The sequence below is a fragment of the Bradysia coprophila genome, unplaced genomic scaffold, assembly GCF_014529535.1.
Source record: "Bradysia coprophila strain Holo2 unplaced genomic scaffold, BU_Bcop_v1 contig_151, whole genome shotgun sequence".
Classification (NCBI taxonomy): domain Eukaryota; kingdom Metazoa; phylum Arthropoda; class Insecta; order Diptera; family Sciaridae; genus Bradysia; species Bradysia coprophila.
In genome coordinates this window covers 8672936-8699464 of record NW_023503423.1, presented here as the reverse complement: position 1 = coordinate 8699464, position 26529 = coordinate 8672936, and the positions used below count along the sequence as shown (strand labels likewise).

General features: G+C 35.7%; 3 protein-coding genes across 10 annotated transcripts in view; 2 read left to right on the top strand and 1 right to left on the bottom strand.

Moving 5' to 3' along the window:
- LOC119074862 (ras GTPase-activating protein raskol) overlaps positions 1–2804 on the top strand; it is a 103827-nt gene extending 101023 nt beyond the window's left edge. For 5 of the 8 annotated variants that reach the window (XM_037181178.1, XM_037181177.1, XM_037181180.1 and 2 more), the window contains 4 exons: positions 28–160; positions 289–481; positions 537–603; positions 663–2804. In XM_037181178.1, coding sequence (XP_037037073.1) covers positions 28–160; positions 289–481; positions 537–603; positions 663–851 — 582 coding nt within the window. In that variant the 3' untranslated portion in view covers positions 852–2804. The remainder of the gene's footprint in view (positions 1–27; positions 161–288; positions 482–536; positions 604–662) is intronic. The other 3 variants (XM_037181183.1, XM_037181181.1, XM_037181182.1) reach the window with 1 other exon arrangement.
- A 4073-nt stretch (positions 2805–6877) lies between these two features.
- LOC119074903 lies at positions 6878–8258 on the bottom strand. Its single transcript, XM_037181250.1, has 2 exons — positions 8076–8258; positions 6878–7382 (listed from the first exon to the last, which is right to left on the bottom strand). The coding sequence occupies exons 1-2, from the start codon at positions 8092–8094 to the stop codon at positions 7057–7059; spliced, it is 345 nt and encodes a 114-aa protein (XP_037037145.1). The 5' UTR covers positions 8095–8258; the 3' UTR covers positions 6878–7056.
- A 5662-nt stretch (positions 8259–13920) lies between these two features.
- On the top strand, positions 13921–15978 carry LOC119074889 (odorant receptor 94a-like). The gene is made up of 4 exons (XM_037181231.1): positions 13921–14728; positions 14791–14890; positions 14950–15213; positions 15902–15978. Exons 1-4 carry the CDS (start codon positions 13995–13997, stop codon positions 15953–15955), a joined length of 1152 nt encoding a protein of 383 aa, XP_037037126.1. The 5' UTR covers positions 13921–13994; the 3' UTR covers positions 15956–15978.
- Positions 15979–26529: the final 10551 nt, after the last annotated feature.

The following is a 26529-nucleotide window of genomic DNA, read 5'->3' as shown; positions in this document are numbered from 1 at the left end:
TTTAATTTGATCTTGTTGTCTTCTCAGTACAAACGGGACGATCAGGTCGAAAACCATGCATTCATCAATCCGACACGTGACCATCACCACCAAAGATATCAACGTCGTCTCAGTCTGGAATCGGCTCGTACTTTGTCGGATAGCTCTACGGATACTGAAGGTACGTTTGTCGTCATTTCCGATCGTTATCGGTGGCCGTTGCCCCCGCAGCGACTAAGTTAAATTTTACTTTCTCAACGGGAACGAACTGTTTCGGCTGGAAATAATTGGAATTGTCTTTTTCCCAAGGCCTTATCCACACCGACGGAAAGCGACGTCGAACACCCCGGTCGGTCGAACAATGCGAACGAGAAATCCAGCGACTTCAAACATCACTTGACAGCCTACGCAATCACATCGGCGATTCCGATCAAAATTCCAACGATGATTTGTTGGCCATGCCACCGCACAGTGACACAAAAATGCGCAGCATCATTTCAAGGTAGGAATTTTGATTTCGCACACGTTTTTGCTTTAAATAAAATTCGTAAAAATAGAAAAATTCGTTTACCCATCAACAGACTGATAACAATGGAGGAGGAACTACGACGGGAACAGTTGAAGGTAATTTTCGCGGTAGCTTCATTTGTAGAGGAAGTGATAACAAGTTAGAAATTTTCCAGATGTCGTTGGCACTATCGCACAAACAACGTGTCATTGAAGCTCAAGGACAACAGATAGCTGCATTGGATGCGGCTAATAATCGTTTGTTGAGCGCATTGTCCAGCTTAAGGCAACGATACGAGACACAGAATCCTGCTCAGCCACAGTCGGCGTCTGGAAGTAATGGAAATCCGGCATCGCATTGCTGAATGGTAGCAGAGAATGAAAAATAATGGAAAATTCAATTTCCATTGAATCGATGAATGTACAAACTATCCTCCCCTTTCCCCTTTCCAATTGAATAATCCCAGTTATCCTAATGGTAGCGTTCGCTTCCCGATGATCTGGGGAATAAACAGTCTCGTGTGCTGTGAGCGCGCGTTGACCATTTTGATAATAATACTTTTGCTCTTCCACTGAAATTCAACTCTTTTCTTAATTTAATTTAATTTTTGTTGGTAATTTTTGACTTAGAATTTTTTTAATATTAAATTACACAAACATCACACATACCATCGCACCATAATGATGGTGGCCGTGTTACAGGAAATGGAATCACTTTTTTTCGATTCTGTCTTTTTCGAACGATTGTAATGCATTTCGTATGAGTGTGTGGTGCCAACCCAATATTTATGTTGACGTTGACACAACCTTAATGTTATTATACATGTACGTATGTTGAACGGACTGTACATGAAAACGAAAAATTGAATTTTTAAATTAAAACGAAAAATTAAAAAAAAAATTGAAAAAATTTCGATTTGCGGCAGATGAACAAATTTAATTTATTTAGACATGGGGTGGACTAAGATGAACCTAATTCTGTAAATAATTTAATTCTCGTTCGATTTCTTGATAATTATATTCCGTTACATTTAACTCCTTCCATCTTCCATCTGTCACACTAAACGGGAAATTTGAAACAAAAGTTATCCGATTGACGAGAGCATATGGATCGACCTTAAAAGAGCATTCCCTATGTGAGCAATTTTTCATTGTGCGCTGTGACTCATTGTCCTCGAAAAATTCGAATTTTATTCGAAGTCAACCGATCGATTCTCGAAACATCAGACTCACACTCAGACTTTAATTTGTATATCTAAAAGGACTGTCCAATGTTTCAGTTGTGTGGAACTCATTTTTAGTGTTTGCGCAACTGACAAATGAAATTTCACAACTTTTTTCGATTTTCGAATCCTTTTTTCATGGTTGGTCTAATCTAATTGTGGGAACAAGTCAACCGTGGTCGAAAATCGGTTTGACCTGAATAAGATCAGGTAAATTTAGAGAGAAAATCTTACCTGACATGAGCCTGAGGTCCGAACTGGCCATAATGGGCGAACGGACGCATTGGCCGTTTGCTTTTTTACAGGCAGCTTGGGCAGATAAAAATATTCTATTTAAAGATTGACCGATCAGCCGTCATGTAGCTCCTACCATTATGAGTCTGGTCTTCTTCAAACCTGTCACGTCACGTTCTTTGTACCGAGCAATTTTCCTACAAAACTTTCAGGTAACCTAGTCGGGATTTCTGGTTCACTTAATTTCAGGTCAAGTCCTGACCTGACCCGACCGGTTCTAAATTACAGATTCAGTCTAATCAGAAATCTTTAGATGACCGAGTTACATGTTAAAGTATGTAAATAACGATCATAAAATATTTTGACGAAATTCCGCTCGGAAAAGCTAACATGGCAATATAATAATCATGTATCACCTCCGACAATTGTGCAAGTTTATATCAAATTTTTTGGTTCAAAATTTCCCATATTCTCCGACCAAAAAGTGATGAACCCAATCTGTTCGTCACCAAGTAAGCGAAAGTAAGCGTGAACGCAATTGGGCTCATCGAGATCTAATAATAAGAATAAAACTTAGAAACTTAGCAAAATGTGTAAAACAATCAGTATTTTCGATGGAAAACTTCTCCTTTTTATAGATAAACAAAAAAAAAATAATCCAAAAAGTTGGTAGTGAATCCAAATGTGTGTTTCCTTCTCTATACCACAAATTCAATGTACAACAAGAGATGTAAGTGTATAAAAATCAACAATTAAATTTAAAATGCAAAATTTATTAGACTGTAAGCGTAGGTATTACTAAAACTGTATAAAACAAATGATCTGCAATCCAACACAGAGAATATTATTATGAAGAAAAAACATTGCAAACGTTTTCCCGCGATTTTATGTTGTAAAGCTAAACAAAAAAAAAAACTGTTTTAACCAAAGACGATTCTGTTAATTTACCAACAACTTGTAACAAAACAATCAATATAACGATGAGAGCTATGAATTTTCTTAATTAAAATGAAGAACAAATTTTGTTTTGGTCAAAAATTAACCATTTTTAAGCACACAAAATATATCTATTTAAAACGAAGAAGAAGAACAAAATGAAGAGAAAGAATAAAAGATTTATTTAAACAAAGAAAGCAGAAGTTCGTTTTCATACCATACTTGGATTTGAACAAGATGACGTAAGTACCAAGAGATCAAGACTCTCCGCGAAGGATGAGGCGACATAACTACACGGTCAATATCGTCAGGAACGATAATATCGTCTAAAATTATAAATTCTAAAATATTTTTAGGACGATATTATCGTTTTCTGGACGATATTATCGTTTAAAGAAACGATAATATCGTTTTTAAACGATAATATCGTTTTTTTGACGGTAATATCGTCCTGTATGAAAATATCCACTGGACGATATTATCGTTATTTTCTTTTTCTGAACAATTTTATCGTTATTTTGGACGATATTATCGTCCTGGGCGATAATTTTTGGGACGATAATATCGTTTTTAATTTATTTAAAATAAAAATTCTAGACGATAATATCGTCCTGGACGATATTATCGTTCTGGATGGTTGTTGAAGACGAAACACAAAATCTTGTAGATAAACACCTTTTTATAGACGGTAAATATATATTAAAAATTGGTTCATTTGGTTCCGTCAATTTAAATTTTATATAGAAAAATTACACAGACTAATTATGAGACGATGCGAGAAAAAAAATTAACTCCTAAGTTCCGACACCGTTCCGGCGCCCAGCTCGCATTGCGGCCCTCCGCTTCGCTCCGGGGCAATGGGCCGGATCGCTCGGCGTGTTAAAACGCTTCTTATGTACAATCAAAGTTGGTATTCATTTCGTAAAAAGATGAATTATTTAGGGACGAACTAAACGCCTTTACGTTCATTTCGTAAAAGTGTGAATTCCCTAGGAAGGAACGAGCAAAACGTCTTTACGTTACATTTTGTAAAAGGATGAATTCCCTGGGATCAAAGAGTTCCACTCGTGCGACTGTAACATGTAACACTGCATTTTTTAAACACTGATGTGTATGGACCAATATATGTAGTGAGCACAACCGATTTTACGATTATTTACTTTCTATCAATAAATACTTTGTAAACTCTTCCTTTCACTTAATGTATCGAAACTATGCTTTCCCTGAAGGTTCTGCTAATTTTGAGGTAATCTTGAGATCTCAATCTCAACTCAACTTGAAATTGTGGTAATCTTGAGTTGAGATTAAGATCTCAAGAAAATCTTGAGTTGAGTTGAGATCTCAACTCAACTTAATCTCAAGATTGTCTTGAGTTGAGCTAAGATATTCCACATTGAGGAAAGACGTTGACTTGATAAATAGCTGCAATAAAAAATATGATTTTTAATGGAGGAAGTTACCGACTTTGTGTGAGTAAATTGTCCTTCTTTTATTTTTTGGTAGGTGATTTCCTCTGACAATTGTTTTTCGATATTTTGGAAGAGAATTCGGTTCTTGCTGCACCTCTGAGTAAAATTGAGTCCTGGACAATATTATCACCCAAAACTAAACGATAATATCGTCCTGGGGCGATATTATCGTTTTTTTAAACGATAGTATCGTCCTGGACGATATTATCATTTAAGAAAACGATAATATCGCCCCAGGACGATATTATCGTTTTGGACGATATTATCGTACAGAAAACGAAAATATCCATTAGATTTTCTAGAACGGTAATATCGTCCAGAAAACGATACTATCGTTTTTTGAACGAAAATATCGTCCAGAAAACGATACTATCGTCCAGACAATATTTTAGAATTTTTCAATTTAGACGATATTATCGTCCTGGATCAAATTTTTTTGGGCGATAATATCGTTTTTTTGTACGATAGTATCGTCTAAAAAGCGATAATATCGTTTTTTAGACGATACTATCGTCTAAAAACGATATTATCGTTTGTTAGACGATAGTATCGTTTTTTAGACGATAGTATCGTCCAAAAAACGATAATATCGTTCCTGACGATATTGACGGTGTGGAAATGTCCCGCCACCTCCGCGAAGTACTCTTTGATGCTCACTGTTAGCGCTTCCGAATTGAACCAATTGTAAGTGCTTGTACAGTTTTAAAACAGATAACTTTTTAAGAGCTCAGACTGAAAAAGCATTTTTTAATCCGCACGACGAATACGTGTATGGAAATATATTATAAACAAACGTGAGGAAACTGGGAAGTACATTCACACTTATTTTCAACCATTTTCTGATCAAAAGTCGTATATGGAAGTATCTATTCACCCTCAACTTTCTAATGTACTCATTATATTTTAAACCCCTTCCTTCCTGCACCAGAAAAAAATAAAAACTGATATTTTCCACTGCTGAAGCATACACTCAACAAAAGTAACTTAGAAACTTTTTCACGTTTTCGCCGTTCTTCATTGAAGAATCTTCAACCCACAAATGCAATCTAATTTTCAATTGCAACATAACATGCAAAGCCTGCACCGTCTGTTACGTCTTGCCCGAATGGGAAACCACTGGCCAAACGGGTGGCAAATCAGTTTCTAATTCCTTTCAATTCCGTTTAATTACCTCAATTACCGGAGCAACTCGTATAATTGCCGGATTCGCTCTAGTTCCTTTCACTTCATTTCAATTCCTGTCAATTTCTTTCAATTCCTTTCAATTCCCATTAATTCCTGTCAATTCCGTTTAATTACCGGATTCTACGGCAATTCTGAGCAGGGTGTGTGTGTATCGTATCAATTACCCGAGTGGTTTCCCCCTCGGTCTTGCCTGTTACACGATTCAATGAATGCGTGTCATGTATAAAAAGTGGATCCCTATGTGGCAAAATTTGTTCAGGATTACAACATTACGAGGTGCTTAAAAATTCATTAGAATCACTTTTCAATTTACATCTTACAGAAAAGGCCTGGATCGAATCTTCTTTACCCATTGAAAAATGTGGTAGCGGACTATGACATGCATCACATATGAACGGCGTTCATATAGGTCTTCCTAGTTTTCTTTCATCGATGTAAAATGTCTCTACTTTACTAAACCAATTGTTACACGAAACTTACCGACAAAACGATTTGGTACAAGTTGAGGCTGAAGAACAGTGGTGTCAGAAGTTCGAAGAGTTACCTGAGGAGTCGTTACGACCATCACAGAGTAAGAAAATTTGGAAATAATCCGAAAATTGGAAGCAATACATTCATGGCCGTGTAAATCTCATGTAAACCTTGATGTAAACCATGTAAACCTCATCCATTGGTGAACCTTCGGGATGCTGTAGAGAATACACATTGCATTGCCCTGTTGAATGGCTAGTGAGATTCGTTGATTCGCTGGATTTTGGTTCACCAGAAATACGGATCAGGTCGGAGCCAATTTTGTTCAGCAAGTTAACCGACTCTTTTGTCTTTTGTACAGGGACCCAAAGATTCATCGGCGAAGTTTTATGCATTGTACATTTTCGCTCACATACACAACAAATAGTTGCTGTCTCCACGGAAGAAACACAAATCCTACTATGATGCAGTCGGTCCCTACTGCCCAGGATTTTTCTATGGTCCCACTTGATGCTAGAGTGCAAACTCTTGGCGATTCGGAATCTGATTTGGTTCAAGACGACAAACGGCTTTTGAAATGCCTTATACCAACAACAACGTCCGACGCAAATTCCTAGCAGCTCCGGAATGTCAGTGAAAATTCGTTCAATTGTATGGGCAATACATTGTTTTTAGAGAACGAGACATTATAATTTCTTAACAAGTTAAAGGTTTTTCGTTTTCCACAATGGTGAGAAAAATACTTACCCTCTGAGGCGTTTAAATGGTGACATCAGGTTTGACATTTATCAATTATCGACAACGCCATATCAGTTCAAACAAAAATCGACAATCCCAGATTCCAATCAAAGATTTCACACTTCTTCTTAGCTCACAATTTGTAATTTATTTTGTAATTTCTATAAAGCATTTGTAAGGTTGAGTTTACTGATGCTGCTTTGAAAGAAGTGATAAAAGATATTAAAAGCAAACTGACGGAATACTGATACGTGTTCCACTCATTGAGACCTTAAGCATTCAGTTTTCGGCCATCTAAGTTGATGCGATATTTATTAGTCGGCTGTTTTGTTCCAACCGGCTTCAGCACCATGCTTCATAGCACCGCAAATTTCGCTTCCCTTGTTGTAGACCGTATGTGATACATTTCCGGCCATTCCAGCTATATTTTCGGCCATATCTCTCGTTTGATCCCATACTGTATCTTTAGTTGACTTTTGAACATCGGCGGCAGTTGCGGCTTCGACGCCAACGATGTCCTCCCCTTCAATGCCAGTTACTTTTACTTCCTTCTCATCATCTTCCGACTTGGAGTCAGCGGTTTCACATGAATTTACATGGGCTGAGTCTCTATGTTTCGCCCATTCTGCATTTTTGGAATCTGATTTTTAATTATCGAAAGAAAAGGTAAGAAAACATTAGTGAGACGTTATTCACACCAATTTCTAAATAAAACTAAATTTGAATCTTTTGTTTGTTGCTCCTTAAAATGTAACACAAACTGGAGCTACGCAATTAATTTAGTTTATCCGAGAGTTTAAGTAATTTTTAATAGAAATAAATGAAATGAAACGATTCTAATTTGTCATTAGAATTGAATTGCGTATCGATAATAAAAGGACTGCGTCACGATGTATATATCAGGTGTATACCTGCTGAACGAACAGCTATACATCGGCCGTGATAGGGAGATGGCGATTTCAACTTATAAGTTTACGTGAAACCTATAAGTTCACTCGCCATATACATTTTGTCTGGAGAAGTTACTAAAAATTTCCAAGTTTAACGTCAACCTATAATAAATAAGTGAAAATCGCAATCTCTACCACAATAACCAGAGTGCGTAGATGACAACAAAGTACACAATTTCGTTATGCAGTCGTCACATATGCGGCATATGCGTAGTTGCGTGGATTTTCAACCAATTTTTCCTCATTCAGTTTTTCTTCTATTTAGGATTCTATTTGGCGAAAGCCCGAAATGGAAATTGAAATAGACAATATTGGATCAATCAACTAAACGCTGAGCCTGTGACCTAGACCCTTTTAATTTCTAAGCCGCACACTGTACATACCTGATTTTACACTGGCCATTTTTACGTTTCGTTTGGATTATTTCTTGATAAATGAACACGATTACGCTTTGATAGAGTGGTTTTCTGAGGTCTTATTATTTGCCTGGAGATTAATAACCTTAATTAACTTTGTGATTGAAAATGTTAGGAAATATTTCTTTTGAAATGTAGGACTTGTATGTTCCGCGGTATTCGTTGGACTAGAGGGATGAAATCTCGAATCACGTACGACGTATACGTACGGCAATTTAGTAAGAACAACAGTCGAACGTTTCTTTATAATATGTCCGGTATGGCCTCCTTAAACTAACAACACTCCTCGTACGTATTCAGCGAATATTCATATACCCTTCTTTCCACTATAGTCGCTACGGTCTCGCTGCATGGATTTCGCTCGGTACGAGATATGTTGGAATAACATTCGTCCATATACCGAACTGAAAACCCTGTACCTTTCTTTTCGCTATACTCGCTATGGTCTCGACGCATGATCATAATGCCATTATAAATCGAAATAAACGAAAACAGTATACGTTTTTAAGAAGAAAGGTTAATTTTCCGTGCGGAATATTTGAAGTTGCTCTCTTGATGTTATAGTTGGTCGTTTTTCTGCCAGTATATGGGACAGCGAATTTCCCATTCCAAGACCCCTTATCTGTCTATACATTTCATCCTCATAGGTAAAAAACAGTCTTATACAAAGAAGGAAATTAAGCTCAAAAAGGTATCCACTGGCAACGTGGTTTGGCCTGGTTTTAAATCTTCCAAACCCTACTTTCGGATGATTTTGTCCAGAATTATTTTGGTCTAGAGCTGCATCAAGCAGATCCAAAATGTCGATTAGAATATCTGGATATTCACATTTTACAAACGCTTAAAGACGAATCGACACAACGCTAAATTGTAGCCTAAGTTTGTGAGAAAAAAAAATATTTTCGATGTCATCTTCGTATCCGCGTCCTTTCTGGTAAAAGTGGGGCCATTGTTTTGTGTTAAGAAGTGTCGGCTTTGAGTAGTGGCAATGATGTTTGTGGTAATGTAACCTATTATGAGAAAACTCACAATTTGTGCCAATTTTAGTGAACTATTGAATTTTCTCGTAGTAGGTTACACCACCACAAACATTTAATATTAGTTTGTGCCACCGAGAATTGAAATACGACTCTTTTCAACACTCATTTTAGTGTTGTAAAGTGACTTATTTCAGCACCCGTTTGATGTTACAACACTTAAAGCAGTGTTGATATGGAATTTGTATGAGTTGTTACAGCTTTCGTTTGAGAAAATGCAAAGCAATGTGATCGATCAAATTTGAAGAGTGATTGTTTACAATGAAAATTATAATTTTTTGTGCTCTTGTCTATTTCAATTCTCGGTTGGCACAAAGCATAATGTGTTACACGTATTGTAATCAGATTTTTTCAGCACATGACCCAATTTTCATTACTCGCTCCGCTCGTAAGGAAAACTTGGGTCTAGTGCTGAAAAAATCAACATTACAATACTTGTAACATAACATACTATTATACGATGGTCCCAATTTTTTATGATAACTACAAAATTCACGCAGAAAGAATAGCTGGAGTAATAGTAGATTATGCACCTCTGTCTAAAATGTTTATTTTGACGATTTGGAAGTTATGTTCCGAAGGCGTGGTACATAATCCAACTCGTCAAAATAAACATTTAGGATACTGTTAAATAATAAATTTTGGTCATGTTCATAAAAAAAAACATTTAGGACAGAGGTGCATACGCTATTTTATCTGCTGAAAGCCAGTCTATCTAGACAAACAAATTTGCCCTAGAGGGATAACATAGAGATTACCGTTCTAAGCAGATAAATATAATTTTTACCCACAAGTCGAATTCAATTTGTCGACTCTTCTTTCTGCATGTGTTGTTAACACATCATTAGAGTAAAGTGCTTATTCAATTATTTAAAACGTTTCAGCGTCAAAGTAAATTCTCTCATCGCAATTGGATCAATGTGTCTATGCATATACTACGAAATTTATTCGAATCGACATTTTGTACCTGCTCGATGTCTATTTTTAGGCGCTGGTGAAACTAACCGCGATGGCGTTGTACATCCCGAGCGAAAAAAAATCGACGAAAAAGTACAAAAAAGTACAAGAACAAATACGTGAAAATGTGCAGTGTATAAATACACCTATTTTCAGTATCCTCCTGTACACGAAACTGCGGAACGGTATGGCAGAAGACAGAATACTGTTTCATACTGAGTCTCTGTACGGAATTGCAGGGTATAGTAGTACGCTATTTTATGCTGCTGAGTGTCAGGTGAGTGCTGAAAGAAAGTACTGATATTTGACGAGAATCGATCAAATTGGATCAACGTAATCAACGTAATTAACATTATGTTTGACCATTTTTGATTATCCAATTTTATGTTTTTGTTGTGGGAAAATTCATCCCTACTATGACCAACCAAAATTTACCTACGAGATCCCAACAACAGAAACCTAACAGCCTGAATTTTCCACACGAACAATAAATGTAAAATTGAAAAATCAAAAATCGTTTTACTAACTTTCAAACAGATTTTCATCAGACTTCAAAAGCAGCGATGTTGCCTCAGTGAGAGATCAATGCACACTGAAACGCAAACATAGCTACTTACAAATACTTTTACACTCGCCAAACCATGAAAACACTGAATTTCATGCGTCAAAATTTATCGGAAACCACACTTTTAGTTCTCTCTCAGCAGACCTTGCAAACAGCAAGGCTGTATACTTTGGGGAGGTCACGCAGACCGCCATTTTATTAGATACGCGGGAACACACCACTTCTGATGATTTTACATGTAAAAAATTTCACCACATCATCAAGACGACGAGAATCATCAGAGTAGGTGAATTTTTGTATGAAATCGGCCATTTTATCATCAACTGTGGTGTGTAACCCGCGTATCTGTATCTGCGTGACCTCCCCAAAGTATACAGCCTTGGCAAACAGGTCTAGGGATCCAGGCGATATTTTCCTTAATGGTGGAGCTTGTTTATGTTATTCGTCAAATAGAGAAATTTGATACGAAGGCGGAGCTTACTCTCCGTATCAACGAGTAGTGTGATGCACATCGAACGATCAACTCGTTCGGCTTTACATCGCGTATTTTCGGTTTCGTTTTTATTCTCATTCTTCTTCTATACATTCAAGTTCAACCTTGAACGGTGTGTATTATATTTGGTTTTTTTGTTTGTGTATTTCATGGTGTGACGAGTGTAAAATTATGTGCATCACATAATTGAAACCACTCAATCACAGAATATGTGTGAATTCGTATATCCCGAGAATAATTTTTGCATACGTATGGGTGGTTGAGTGGTTTCAATCCTGTGATGCACACAATTTTATACTCACCCATGCTGCTCTGATTAGATATTAGATTAGATTAAGTGGGTGGAGATAATGGGAGACCCAAAATTTCCTGCACCTGCAAAGTTCCTGCAAAGTTAATGCTTTTCCAATGCTTTGAAAAAGTGCTGGCTTTCCAGCACTTAACAACGCTTTGTAACACGGAAGGAGACACTCCAATAGCCGGTTCAGGACCGGATAGAGGCGTATCAGAAGCTTCCCTGGCCAGTTGATCTGCCAGTTCATTTCCGGGATGCCCGCTGTGGCCCGGTATCCAAGTAAGTATGACTTGACATTGTCTAGCTAATAATTCTAAGACGTCCCTGCACTGAAGGGACTTATAGCTATCAAGAGCTTTAAGAGCCAATTGACTGTCAGTACAGATCAGAATGGTGCTTCCACGAATATTTTTATCTAATATCTCTGTGCAGCAACTCAAAATGCCCGTTAGTTCAGTTTGGAAAACTGTAATCCAGCGACCTAATGGTACCGATTTCACCCAATCAAATTGGGGACAACAATAACTAGATCCTGATCCGTCACCTTTACGCGAACCATCTGTATACTATTCAATTACTGAACCCAATGAGTTAACAGTACCTGGGGTCCAGTCACTTCTAGCTGGAAAATTAATCTTGTAAGATTTTTCGAATCTGAACGCAGGAGGGATTAGGTCACAAGGCATTTCTAGTCCAGGTGATTCTTCTAGCATGATTTTCCAGATCCTTGCGTGACCGAAATCTGACTTCAATAAGGAATTAGACATATTAAACCTGAGCGCAGTAGACCTGGCGACGGATTCTATATGAATGTGCAGGGGAGGAATGTTAAGAAGCGCTTCTAGAGCTGCCGTGGGGGTTGACCGCATTGCCCCGGTGACTCCAACCAAAGCCAAACGCTGTAGTTTGCTCAACTGATTTTGAACAGTGATAAGTTTACAGCGCTGCCACCAGACTATGACAGCGTAGCAAAGCCTAGGCCTAACGATTGCAGTGTAGATCCAAAGTCTGATTTTCGGAGTAAGGCCGTGAGATAGCCCAAAGACTCTATTACAGTGCCAAATCGTTCCCACTGCCTTTTTGATGGCAGTGTCCAGAAATAGGGAGAAAGTTAACTTAGAGTCCAGTGGCAGACCTAAATACTTCACCGAGTTCGATAGGGGGATACGTTTTCCGAAGAAACCTGATTCATACTGAAAAGACTGTGATTCTTCAAATTTTTTCGCTCGGGATGTGCCCATATAAGTACATGTTATTTGAAATACGTAAATTGAAAAACCCGATATTTGTTTTAATAAAATATTCATAAGTCCTGCTGGGGAAATCAGACTTGCAGCTACGCTTTAAAGTGTTTAACTTCTGGTTGGAAACAAATGGCCGTCATGGCACTGCTTCTAGCACTAACACTCATTTTTCCCAAATCAAAAATCATCTAAATCTTCATACATGTAAATGCGTGCACCATAACTGCTAACCTGACTTTAACAAATAATTGCAAAGCCTACAGTAGTCAATTTTTGCTTAGAGACTTTTATTCCCTTTCCTTACATACCACAGTTTCTCAATCCACATAAAAAACTTCGTACATACCAACATACCATGCATGTATTTCGTTCATGTTACGCACATTCATACTGTTGTCTCGCGCGCATAAAGTGTATATGTGTAATCGAGCTATGTTTCAATGTGATTTCATATGTATTGGGTTGTATTTGTGGATTGACTAACGTTGAAAACCAAGGCTGTATACTTTGGGGAGGTCACGCAGATACAGATACGCGGGTTACACACCACAGTTGATGATAAAATGGCCGATTTCATACAAAAATTCACCTACTCTGATGATTCTCGTCGTCTTGATGATGTGGTGAAATTTTTTACATGTAAAATCATCAGAAGTGGTGTGTTCCCGCGTATCTAATAAAATGGCGGTCTGCGTGACCTCCCCAAAGTATACAGCCTTGGTTGAAAACAAAATTCTAGGCTAAGTTCATCGGGTGTATTTATATTGCATAAGCGAATATTTCTTAGTTTTGATTTCCAGTTACAAAACAGCAGTTACAAAACGGAATGGTTGTTCTTGTAACTGGAAATCAAGCCTTATGTTCATGAAATAGCGAGATGGTGTTTGTAACAAATTTTCGTGCCACAGCACATATGATTCGATAGGTCATTATCTTCCCCTATATACGTACCTTGCCGAAAACAACCACCCCGACATCCATAGAAGCAAACATGACAGCATCTTAAATAAATTCTTTTGGTAAAACTTGAAAGTGAGGTTGTGTTGGCTTCTCTGTGGATGACGATTGACACTTTCAACGACGTTGGAACATACCTCTAGAAAAAGAGAAGAGTTTTGAAAATATAAAACTTATGCCGTAATAATAATGCTATCACTTTTTTGCCTTACTGTTGTTGCACCACCACCAAACGACTACCTACAACAGACTAATAAGATCCTTTTATGTCAAGCTATCGTTAGTATCTTTTCAAACTTGTAGCATAGAACACATGCAACAGTCGTGGAGGTTCCATTATGCATTCTGTTCAATCTCATAGAGTTATAGGAAAAGTGATTTCAATATTTTACTGGGTTGGTTATTGGCATCGTAGAGACCATCCTACAGCTAAAGAACTCGGGATGAAGGTCATCTATTGCCTATATTATTCACTTTTTGGAATTTCATTGACGATTGCAGGACTTACAAGCCAAACCAGCGACGAGTCGATATTCTTATGGGAATCGTGTTTAGTAATTCTCATTTCGACCGCTAAAATTTTGGTTTTGATTCAAAAACAAAAGCGAATTGTCCGATCGCTAAATCTGATCGGTGTCTTTTCGATTCGAGACGCTGAAGACGTTACGTATTGCAATTTTAGGTTGGGCCGATTTATGAAGTTTGTGGTCACATTTCTATGTGTCACCGTTTGTGCTATTACTTTCGCAAATGCTGTACCATTTTTCAGTAGTGAAAGGAAAATGATTGTCGATTTTGCATTTCCATTGGATTGGAGAAATGGTGGAACCGCATTTTGGATCTCATATACTTTCATCACCACTGAAATTGTTCTTACATTTTCGGCGGTACTGTTCACGGTCGTGGTTTGGTACTTGATGCTTCTTTGTTCCTTAAGATATGAAGTTATTGGAAGGGAGATCGTCAAAGCAGGGAGCGGACAGAAAGGAGAAACCTTGTCCGTGAAGGAAAGGCATAACTTATTTCGCAAGGACGTAGAGTCATCGATCATTGCTCACCGACGCTTAAGGGGGTATAATCGTCAAAAGTGTTAAATACGACTAATCGGTTAAACAATTTGATTTTACCTTGAAGGTTCATCGACGAGCTGGTATCATTTGTGTCAAAATTATTTTTACTACAATTTGGTACCGGTGCCACATGCATCTGCTTATCCGTTTATTGTCTAGCTTTTGTACATATAAATTCAGTTTTTCCGATTTTGTAGTCAATTACGAGCAGGATTATTTTCAGGACATCGGTGACAATTCTTTGGAACGAATGATTCATCTCTACGCTTTATTTTACCACATTTCCGAACTATTCATGATTACGCACTTCGGGAACGAAATTATGCTGTCAAGTAGCCGTCTCTCATATAAATTATTTGAATCGAATTGGGTTGACCAACCTGAATCCACCAAGAAGGTTATCATCACTTTTGGACAATATTTAAAGCGACCGCATGAAGTGTTTATCGGTAAACTGTTTCCGTTAACTTTAGAAACATTTGTGCGGGTAAGTTTAACATTAGGGAACGTCAGATTTTCTGAACAGAAAATCCAAACGAAAACACAAACGCAAAGGGAAAGGGCAAGTTTGACAGATTCACTGAAAAATAGTTAACTGACTCTGGAGTATATTCTGTCAATCGAACCAATATATTCCGAGCGATAAGCATTTGAAAATGTGATGTTTGATTGATGATATCAAAGTCTTATCGCTCGGAAAATATTGGCCTGATTTAGGAAGCTATTGATTGAGAAATGCTATTTGCGCCGAAAGTACATGCAATTACCTTTCTAATGATACCGCACACGACCTTGTACGTTTCGTGTAGCCGGAAAAATTTCCATAAGAAAAGGGCATGTTTTTGGTTTTCGATCATCTCCCATCAGTCACATAAGCTTCGAAGAATTTTTTTGAAAGTGGTTTAGGCTTCTAGCGACTAATATCTATCTAGGAGCAAGAATTTGTCTTTCTCAGATTATGCGTTCGATTTCCATAGGTCATTTTTCAAAAAAATCCCTCATTTTGTTTAATTAAAATCCTTTGCACTTGCAGTCGGAATTTAATTATTTTTCAGTGAATCTGTCAAACTTGTCCTTTCTGTTTGTGTTTTCGTTTGGATTTTCTGTTCAGAAAATCTGGCGTTCCCTAATTGACTGGTCTTGTACGGTTTTTCACAGCAGTATTCCTGTTACAGATATTAAAGTCGGCCTACAGCTTTTTCAACGTTTTGAAAAATTATAAACAATGAGTCGCCTACACGTATTTCCTTTACGGAAAGTCACTCAAAAATCACTCGAAAATGTTTGTCCATATGTTTACTGTCAAAAACGTTAGATATATCAAGATTTGTCAACATCTTTCCGCTTGTGCAAATAATGTGTAACCCTGGCATGCAAATAAACCTCTGCGAGTCTATAGTCTGTTAAACGCGTTTTACCGTCAAAGTAAATTCTCTAACCTCAATTGGTTCAATGGTGACTATACAACACTAATCCACTGTTGCATTGTCGGTTACACAGGCGTAATTTAATGCCTAAATATTACGGTGGTATTACGATGCTTGAACACCCTCCTCTACCACGCCTTATATCACGATCACTGATTTGGAGCGACATTGAAATTCGATCAGCGGAATACAATGTACATGAACAATGGAAAAAATTCTGGAACGATAGTCCGATGTTCACAAACAAGTTTCTAATCGAGAACCTGTACGAAAAACTGGAAGGTTTCAATCTTGAACGGAGAAAATGGAAAATTTTGAATCGCTTCCTTTCAGGACACGGATGTGCAGGCGATCAAATGTACAGATGGAAATTCAAAGATTTTCCGTACTGTTATTGTAGAAAAGACGTCATTCAATCGATGCAGCATATCTTGCAGGATTGTCCACTTCGAAAATTCAACGGTGATCTGCATACTCTCAATAAAGCCACAAACGAATCGATAGATTGGATTTATGATTTGGACATTGACATTTGAATGTGAAAGTACTTTCTGTAAATTTTCGTTTTGAAATGTGTTTATGGTTTTTTAGCCAGACGAGTGAATTTTGATAGCTTTCGAAAGAATTTTGTTAAGAAAATGTACGTTTTTTGTCATACGATCAATAATAACGGTGGTAAAGCAGTTTTATAACTCGTTAGATTTCGGTAGCATTTTCGTTCTACGATCCAGCCAATAATAGTTATTTGTGTTATTTGGGCAATATCAACCAAATCTGGGAGCTATTCCCAAAACAATTTTTGTTTTGTCAGTCTGAAAGACACAATTCCGAGAGAGGTGAGATATACCTCGTTGAACTCGTAATAAAGCAAGGATTCCATCGGTTATAATCTTCACAAATCCGGATGGGATGGCTAGCGAGAAGAACTCGCGATTTCACTCTTAAGTTCCCGCTCTAAATCGAACATGGGTTTTTTGAATTAAAAGAAAAAAGATTGAAGAACTACGTCGTCGGCAAGTATATATGAAAAAAAAAGAAAGAAATCAATCAAAGAATCAATGAAATAAGACTTTTTTTCCAGTGTTTATGTAATGTATGTTCTATGTAATTTATTACATTTCACTCCATCAATAAATAATTTGTTGCAGCCCCAAATACGAATCACATTTTTTACTCATGAATAATCCTGAGAACCCTGTCAATCCACTTATGAACATATAGCAGTAATTTGACAAACGTTTAGTAAACGACAACCCATGCGGAAATCAATTCAGGATGCACTCAATTCAAATTCATAGAGTAATAAGTCAATTGCTTTCCGTGTTCTATCGCGTTGGCTATTGGTACAAAGGAGATCAACCAACAACTAGTGAACTTCGAGCTAAGACCTTGTATTGCTTGAACTATTCACTTCTATTCACTTCGTTAGGGTTCGGAGGAATAACAGCTGAATTGAGCGACGAGTCGATATTCCTATATGAAGCGACTTTGGTGATTTTGGTTTTGGACGTGAAATTTTGCATTTTGATATGGAAGCATAAGCAGATTTCGGAACTGCTACACCGTATCGGTGTTTTTTCGATTCGAAAGGCCGACGACGTCACTTTTTCCACGACAAATTGGGACAATTCATGAAATTTATCGTCACATTTCTGTGGATCAGCCTTTTTGCGTTTGCTTTTGCGATTGCAATTCCCCTTTTCAGTAGTGAGAGAAAAATGATTGTTGATTTTGCATTTCCATTGGATTGGAGAAAGGGTGGAACCGCCTACTGGATGGCATTTACGTTTATGGCCACCGAGATCGTCTTTACGTTTTCGGCGGTACTTTTCACGATCGTACTGTGGTACTCGATGTTTCTTTGTTCCTTAAGATATAAAGTTATAGGAAGAGAGATCGAAAATGCAGGACGTAGTGACGAACGAAATAGAGGAAAACTGTCCGAGAAGGAAAGGCATAAAATATTTCGTAAGCACTTGGAGTCATCGATTGTTGCTCACTATCACTTAAGAGGGTAGCTCGTCTATTTAGTGTGCGATTTTTCGTTGATTTAACAAGGTGATTGTTCTCTTGAAGGTTAATCGACGAACTGATATCATTTGCTTCAAAATTATTTGTACTTCAATTTGCCACCAGCGCCACATGCATCTGCGGATCCGTTTATTGTCTTGCTTTCGTAAACATCAATTCAATTTTTATGACACTTAAACTATTCTAAAATCATTTTTAGGATATCGGCGAGAACCTACTGGAGCGCATAATTCATCTTTACTCTCTGTTTTTCCACATTTCCGAGCTATTAATGATTACGTATTTCGGGAACGAGATTTTGCTGTCAAGCGACAGTCTATCCTACAAATTGTTTGAATCGAACTGGGTCGATCAGCCTCAATCTACCAAGAGGATCGTCATCATTTTTGGTGAATACTTAAGGCAACCTCATGAGCTAATTGTCTTCAAACTGTATCCGTTAACTTTGCAAACATTTAATCGGGTAATCCAATTGGTCAATTGGTCTAGTACAATTTTTCACCGTAGTATTCGTCTTGCAGATTTTGAATTCGGCCTACAGCTTCTTTAACATTTTGAAAAATATTAAACAATGAAATCGTTCAGTAAGAGTATGGGTAATCTACTACTCTTCACATGGAAGGCCGGCAACACGCTAAAAAGAGAGGAAGTTGATATAGAACACTCTATTAATATGAAGCAAAATATCAATCCCCACCATTGAAATGAATGTAATAAATAATTTGAAGGAAAAAGTTACAGAATCCGTATTATTAACTATATGAGTTTCGCTGGTCATATCTCAGGCTCCTGAAATGACCAGGAAAATTGCTTGATTTTGCATTGTTGATGAATTTTTTGGAGGAACCATTAACGATTCCACTACGACTCCACAACAAAAAGGATTCCATGAAATATCGGTATTGAGTCATACTTTTTTAGAACCAAATAAATTTTTCAAAAAGATATTGCAATTTAGGAGTTATTCGAGGCTTTCATATAAATGGGTTTTCCGGCTAGAAAAACCATTTTCCGTTTTCCCGAAACAATTTTTGTTCCACAACTTTTCATGGTTAACAATGTAGAGCAAAGAAAAATCTTAATGAACTTAATTGTGTCTGTGGATCAGTTTGTTGTTTGGCCTTCGCGAACATCATTAGTAATAGTTTCCAGTCAATTACGACTACATAGTGTTTGTGTGGCTGACTCTCTTCTGAACGACGCATTTACTCTTCTTGCGTCTATATGGATGTAACACTTTTTCTGAGAAATTTTATTTTTTGGATTTGTTGAGTGGTAATGAGTCGTTTTCTCGGGGATGCAGTGAGTAATACTAGATTGCGTCTGGAACTTTTTATTTTGCCAAGTGTGAAAGTTTCAATCCGAGCCGAAGGCAAAGGTTGGAACGACCGAAATTTCTCTTTTGTGTTTGTCTATTTTTAAACGATCAAATCGTCGTTCTATTCCTTCAAAACAAAAATCTTAAAATTTTCAACAATTTTTATCGATATAAAATTGAAATCTGACAAAAAGGCAGCTGTAGAAGGGTCAATTCTCTATATAAAACAACCATTCATTTTCGAGGCATATCGAAGAAGAAAGTTTTGGTTCAGAATCACGTTGAATAAAAATATTTAAAACAAGGCATCAGAACAGTCGGAGCGTTTGCTGCGACTTAGCCCCGTACGATCCGTAATCCTATTTCGTCCGTAACCATAATACGTCCGTAGCCGTAATACGCCCGGAACCCTAATACGTCTACAACCCTCTAATGCGTCTGTTACCAAAATGCAAGTCAAGTTGGGCATGGTCAAATTTACTGAAAGTGTTCATTTTTAAAATTGCGCATAGCGCAATTACGAAAGCCCGTACGAAGTACCTCTCAAATAAAACCAACAATTTACGACATTATTTTATAAACCCAAATTTTTTTGCCAACTTTCCATTGGGTATTCAATTACCTCTCAAATAAAACAAAAACTAGCAAAATCGGTTGAGATTTACTCGATTTATGGCAAAAAGCACTTAGGGCCGAGTAGCGGCCTTAGTCCAAGGGCGCAAATTTGAAACTTTTTTTGCCATCATTCTATTCGGCATTCAATTATCTCTCAAATGAAACAAAAACTAGCAAAATCGGATGAGATTTACTCGATTTATGTGCAAAAAACACTTAGGGCCGAGTAGCGGCCTTAGTCCAAGGGCCCAAATTTGAAAAATTTTTCGCCACGTTCTTTTCGGTATTCAATTACCTTCCATAAAAAACTAAATCTAGCAAAATCGGATGAGATTTACTCGATTTATGTGCAAAAAACACTTAGGGCCGAGTAGCGGCCTTAGTCCAAGGGCCCAAATTTTAAACTTTTTTCGCCACGTTCTTTTCGGTATTCAATTACCTTCCATAAAAAACTAAATCTAGCAAAATCGGATGAGATTTACTCGATTTATGTGCAAAAAACACTTAGGGCCGAGTAGCGGCCTTAGTCCAAGGGCCCAAATTTTAAACTTTTTTCGCCACGTTCTTTTCGGTATTCAATTACCTTCCATAAAAAACTAAATCTAGCAAAATCGGATGAGATTTACTCGATTTATGTGCAAAAAACACTTAGGGCCGAGTAGCGGCCTTAGTCCAAGGGCCCAAATTTGAAACTTTTTTTGCCATCATTCTATTCGAATTCAACTATCTCTCAAATGAAACAAAATCTAGCAAAATCGGATGAGATTTACTCGATTTATGCTCAAAAAACACTTAGGGCCGAGTAGCGGCCTTAGTCCAAGGGCCCAAATTTGAAACATTTTTTGCCATCATTCTATTCGGTATTCAATTATCTCTCAAATAAAACAAAATCTAGCAAAATCGGATGAGATTTACTCGATTTATGTGCAAAAAACACTTAGGGCCGAGTAGCGGCCTTAGTCCAAGGGCCCAAATTTGAAACTTTTTTCGCCACGTTCTTTTCGGTATTCAATTACCTTCCATAAAAAACTAAATCTGGCAAAATCGGATGAGATTTACTCGATTTATGTGGAAAAAACACTTAGGGCCGAGTAACGACCTTTGAGCCCTCCCAACAAGCTCGCGTTGCATCCTACACAAAAACAATGTTCAGCAACTTTGTTCTACTCGTCAATACCTTTCATTTGATATATCACAAGCAGCTATTACGTGCGTATTTCGGTAGATATCGTCGAAAGACTGAAAAACACCTATAGGGCCCTAGCTCTGGAAGGGCCGACCCTACCATGCCCATTTTCGAACTTGACCTTACTTTTGTCGATACCAATCGGGGAAAAAAAGAATTTTGAAAAAATGTTGTGATTTGCTCAAGCTAGAGGGGTCACGGACGGACGGACGGACGGACGGACGGACATTTTTTTTATTGCGGATTCGTCATCTATGAACATAACCAAAAGCTTTGCCCTTACTGTCTGCTTCCAATTCGACGTGTTACAAACGGCATATTAATCTTATAAGCCCCCAGTACTTCGTACGGGGCTAAAAAGTAGCATTGGTTTCCCGGCTCATTACGCAAGTTTAACTTCGACTAATCATATCTAGTCAGGAAATTACGAACAGAATTGGTCCCGACATGAAATACGTAACATTTGATAGTGTAAGTTGTTGCCCTACGTAAAATTGTGCGAAATGTGTATGTTATACAAACTGGGCTAAGTGATGTGTATTATAGGAAAAGTAAGAACGATCTGTAGTGTCGAAGTATTTACAGGGATAGACAGGCCTTCTATGTAAATATTTTGTTCAAGCGCTGAAGCAAAAGCAAATACGAAATTTTCAGTAGTGTGTGTGACTACCATAAATTTATGGTACTTACGTTATTTTGAAATGTAGGCGCGAAGGAAATTTGTATTTACACTCTTTTTTCGAAATTGGTTTAAAGCATTTTTTTCTTCTAAAATTAAATATTTATCGAACTGAAATTTATATTTCATGTAAAGAATCTCTCACTGTCCCCAAAATTGAACTAATTTTGTGATTTTTTCCTTTTCGATCGAATAATTTTTATTCTTGAAAATCGGAGAATTCAATCAGTTGACTGAATTTATTTCACGTTCAGTAGTCACGCATAATAAAAGTGTCAGCATCGTCAGTATTAAAATTTCGGGACATTTCTTTTTAAAAATTAAAAAATGTGTTGGAAAATTGTGTAATGAGGTAGTGATCAGTTTCAGCGTAATTGATAGAAGCAGCTAATAAAAGAATTTTTGTTTAAAGTGGTTCAAGTTAATTTCGAAAAGTCTGCAACAGTTTTACCAACTTGTCAAAATTAAGTGGAATGTATAAGTGAAAGTGAATGTGTAAATTTCGTCTACGTAATTCCTGTCTATCCCACTATTATGTCATTGGTCAAAGCGTCATACATAGAGATATAACCAAAAAATTAGTGTTTACGAAAAATTCGCGAAAGTGTTGAGGTCTATGGCTCTGTGGATGCTCTAGTTCGTTTTCGACTCGTCGAAAATCGTTTTTACCATACGATGGAACAAACCTATATTCGGATGGTATTTGTTTCTCTAATAAATAAAATGACTGAAAATCAACCACTATTATCGGCATAAGAGATGTGTACGTTTTGTCGACCGGAACGTAAAGAAAAATCTTGATTTTGTATTATTTTGACGACAATATATAAATTCTATATATTTTAGCATTTTTTATTTTTTATCAGTTGGGTTGTTTTTCTCAACATATTTTTTTCAGTTGTTTCAGTTGTGGTTTTTTTTATATATAATTATTTTTGTTGTTTCATTGTTTTTTTTAATCATTTTTCCTTTTCATTTTTTATTTTAATAATAATTTTATTTATTTATTTATTTACTTTATATTTTCATTCGTAATTAACATATACAATATCGAATATATATAATTAATTAATTTTACTTTAAATTTGTTGTATTTTTTTTAAATCAATTTTCTTCATCAATTTGTTTTCTTTAATTAATGTAAAAACTAGGTAACATTTTTCCGTTTTACTTTTTCTATATGTAAACTCTACACAATATAGAAAAAGCTAAAAATACTTAAAATAAAAAAGAAATTTAATTTTAATAATTTTGTTGTTGTAAATATGAATACAAAAGAAGAGTTAAAAATTAGAAGGAAACAAAAAGAAGACAGTTTTGACTACAATATTCCCCCTACCATCCCATTTATTTCAAAAATTTGGAACTGATTTTTTATGCAATTCAAATAAACAAAGGAGATAAAAATGCGATGTGTGGTGTATTTGTCTGTATTTCAATGTCGGGGGAAGGAGCGGGTGATTAATCAGTTTTCCTTTGTTATAATGCCTTTAACTTGGTTTTATCTTATTTTCATTTTATTATCCCGTTAAATATTTTTTTTTCTCTTTTAAAATCGTTCAGTGATTAGATGTGTGTTTGAATAGTACGTTGTAATTTTAAATAAATGGTTTTCTGGGCTGTGTCTGTGTGTTCATGAACTATTTGCATTTTGTTTTTATACAATTTCTGTATTTAATTGTTTGAATAAAAAAATATTTTATTTTTAAATTTTGTTTGGTTTTGGTTTTTAAATTTTTTGTTTAAATTTTTATATTTCTTTGTTAAATAATACACAATACTCTTACATTCAAGTAATTTAATTTATTTTATTCATATAATTAATTTTTTTTTTTTGTTTAAATTAAATTAATCGGACACACACACATTCATCATAATTTTAATTTTATAATTATGACGTCCATGGTTAGTCCACTTCTTCGTTTACTCTACATCATTTTCTTTATTTCGTATGCAGGCAGTATATGTAGCTAGTCTTATATGTGTTTTCGTTTAATGTACATTTTACAATCGAAACAGTTAAAAATTATAAGTAAAATTAGTTAAAAGAAAAATTTAAAAAAAGAATTAGTAGATTACGACACAAAGTAGACGTAAAGATTATTTAATTTTTTTTTTAAAGAAAGTAAGTTTTACCGAATCCGACGAATCAAAAACATCTGATTGGACAATGTCCAATGGACATATATACTTTAGTCATCATACCCGTATGTTTGACATGGGTGATGTATTATACTTTGATACGATAACATTGCCAGTCATTTTTCGGTAAAATAATAAATTTAAAAAATTGTTAAATTCAAAGTCTCTTGGTTTTGTTGTTGTTGTATCGTTAATTTAGGAATTTTTACTATTTTAAAAGGAAAAAGAAATTTTTAAATGAAAAGTTAAATATAAAAATTTTACATTAAAGTAAAAAAAAACTTTTGCTTTTCTATTTACACGTTTTTACAAATAACACAGAAAAAAATATTAAAAATAATTAATTCATAGCCTGGTTTCTGATGACAAAAATACAAAATATTAGTAATTTTATTACACGATTTACAACGAAAAGTACACAAAATTATGAACAAAGTAAAAAAATTACAGAAAATAAAAACAACAAACAAAAATTTTTGGTTGCAAAGCTCGTCTAAATTTACAAAAAAAATTAATTAATTTTATTTTTAATTTAATATAATTATAGGTAAAATAACAAAGAGGAAATTAATTATTTTAAGAAAAGATCAATAAAAATTATCTTAAAATTCAATTTTAATTTAATTTAATTTAATTTATCTTAACACTCTCCTTCTTTTCTCTTGTTAAACAAATATAATTTATTTATATGATACGCAGTCGAAACTTACTGATTAAACTTTTTTTTCATTATTTACTTATTTTCATTTTTATTTAGAGAATTTTTCTTTCATAAAAAAATTAGTTTTCATTCATTTTCTGTTAAAATCTAAAATTTATTCTCTACCTTCGCTTCATCCTTACCACACTGTACAAGGTTTAAAAGTTTCTTTTATCTCGTAAATGCTAAAAAAGAAATTTAAATTGAATTTATCTCCTTTTTCGAAACGAAAAATATTCAATGAAAACTGCTGAACTGAAAGTTGCCAGATGAAATGAGAGTGTGTTTAGTAAATAAAGTTTGAGTCGAGATATATATCGTACGATTTAACATTAGAATTTGACTAGGGGGATGTTTAACCTATCGCAGACAATAAGCAAGAATATGACCATAAGTCTGTCGCATATCTGGATCTGTTTAGATATAGAATAGGTTGAAGGGACGAACCCAGCACCTAAGCGTCAGTTGGACTTCACACACCAGGGACTATTAATCTCGATCTGGGTAAGGGATTCGTCCGAAATCTATTACTTCATCATTACTTTTGACATACATTCATCATGCTAAGACCCAATAAACAGGAGATCTAAGCTTATTTTTGTTCCATCCAATTTAGATTTTCTAGTATTTTCCAGGATAATGTCCCTTTTCGAGAATAAGACTTTAACCTCAGTTGAATTTAATGGGGGTCAATATGGTTATCATGGATGGATCAAATGATTAGATTAACTGTACATTGTCTTGGCGTAAAATCTTTTTTATGCTGAAACGACATTATCAAGAAGATTTTTTTTTCTTTAGAAATTTACAACAAATTTTATTTTATTCTTTCGAGCGTTCGTCGATTGAAAGTAGTTCAACATTTGCAACGACCACGGTTGCATAAACCGTATCCAAAAAGTAATGTTAATGGAGATCATAGTACTACAGCCAGAGGTTGTTTTAGGTATAAAAATGCAGATAGGATTGTGATGGAAATTATAAGTAATGAAATTGGAAAGAGTAAAAGAAATTGTAACACCGGTTTCCATCAGAGGAGCGTTGTAAATGTTATAAAATGGCACTAGTGCGTTCACACTAAGAAAATGATAAGATAGAATTGATGAAAGATTTGAAATGTTCCGGACGTGTGTACTTTATTTACTGGTGATGGCTGATGATTGAAGAATGTGAAAATGAGGAGAAGTGTGTTTGTCATACATTTAAGAACTAGACGTGTTAGTATGTTTGTGATTGAGATCAGTAAATTTTGTTTGGTTGGTTTTCTGTAAACTATGTTAAAGGTATAGTGGTAACGGTACAACTTGGTCGTCGTATTCCTTCTTTTCTAGATGAAAAGAATAATTTTCCAGTTCTGATTTAACATTTAGATGTAAGAGAAACTTATTTTCATTTTTCTTTTCATTTTAATACTAAGAGCACCATTTTTCTTTATTTTTACAAATTTTTTTATCTTAAATTTAAAATTTATGTGGGAGTCTATACGTGAGTGTGTGAACGATGTATTGTAAATGTGTTGAGATATTATTGTGACAAAACTATCAATTTTCATGCCGATAGCTTTTGGATGCGATTGGACTGAACGTATAATACGTGAAAATGATACGATGGATCAAAGCGGACAGCAGCAGAAAGTCTAGTGAATCGTAACGTCAGCAATGAACAGTTCGTCCAAGAAATTTATTGAAAGTTTCATGCTTCAATA

What these genes read in the sequence shown, in the direction of transcription:
- LOC119074889 (XM_037181231.1), top strand. Translation starts at nt 13,995, where the DNA reads ATGCATTCTGTTCAATCTCATAGAGTTATAGGAAAAGTGATTTCAATA. An exon ending in GCTCACCGACGCTTAAGGGG is followed by an intron (nt 14,729 to 14,790) that starts GTATAATCGTCA and finishes TTTACCTTGAAG; the next exon opens with GTTCATCGACGAGCTGGTAT. An exon ending in CCGTTTATTGTCTAGCTTTT is followed by an intron (nt 14,891 to 14,949) that starts GTACATATAAAT and finishes GATTATTTTCAG; the next exon opens with GACATCGGTGACAATTCTTT.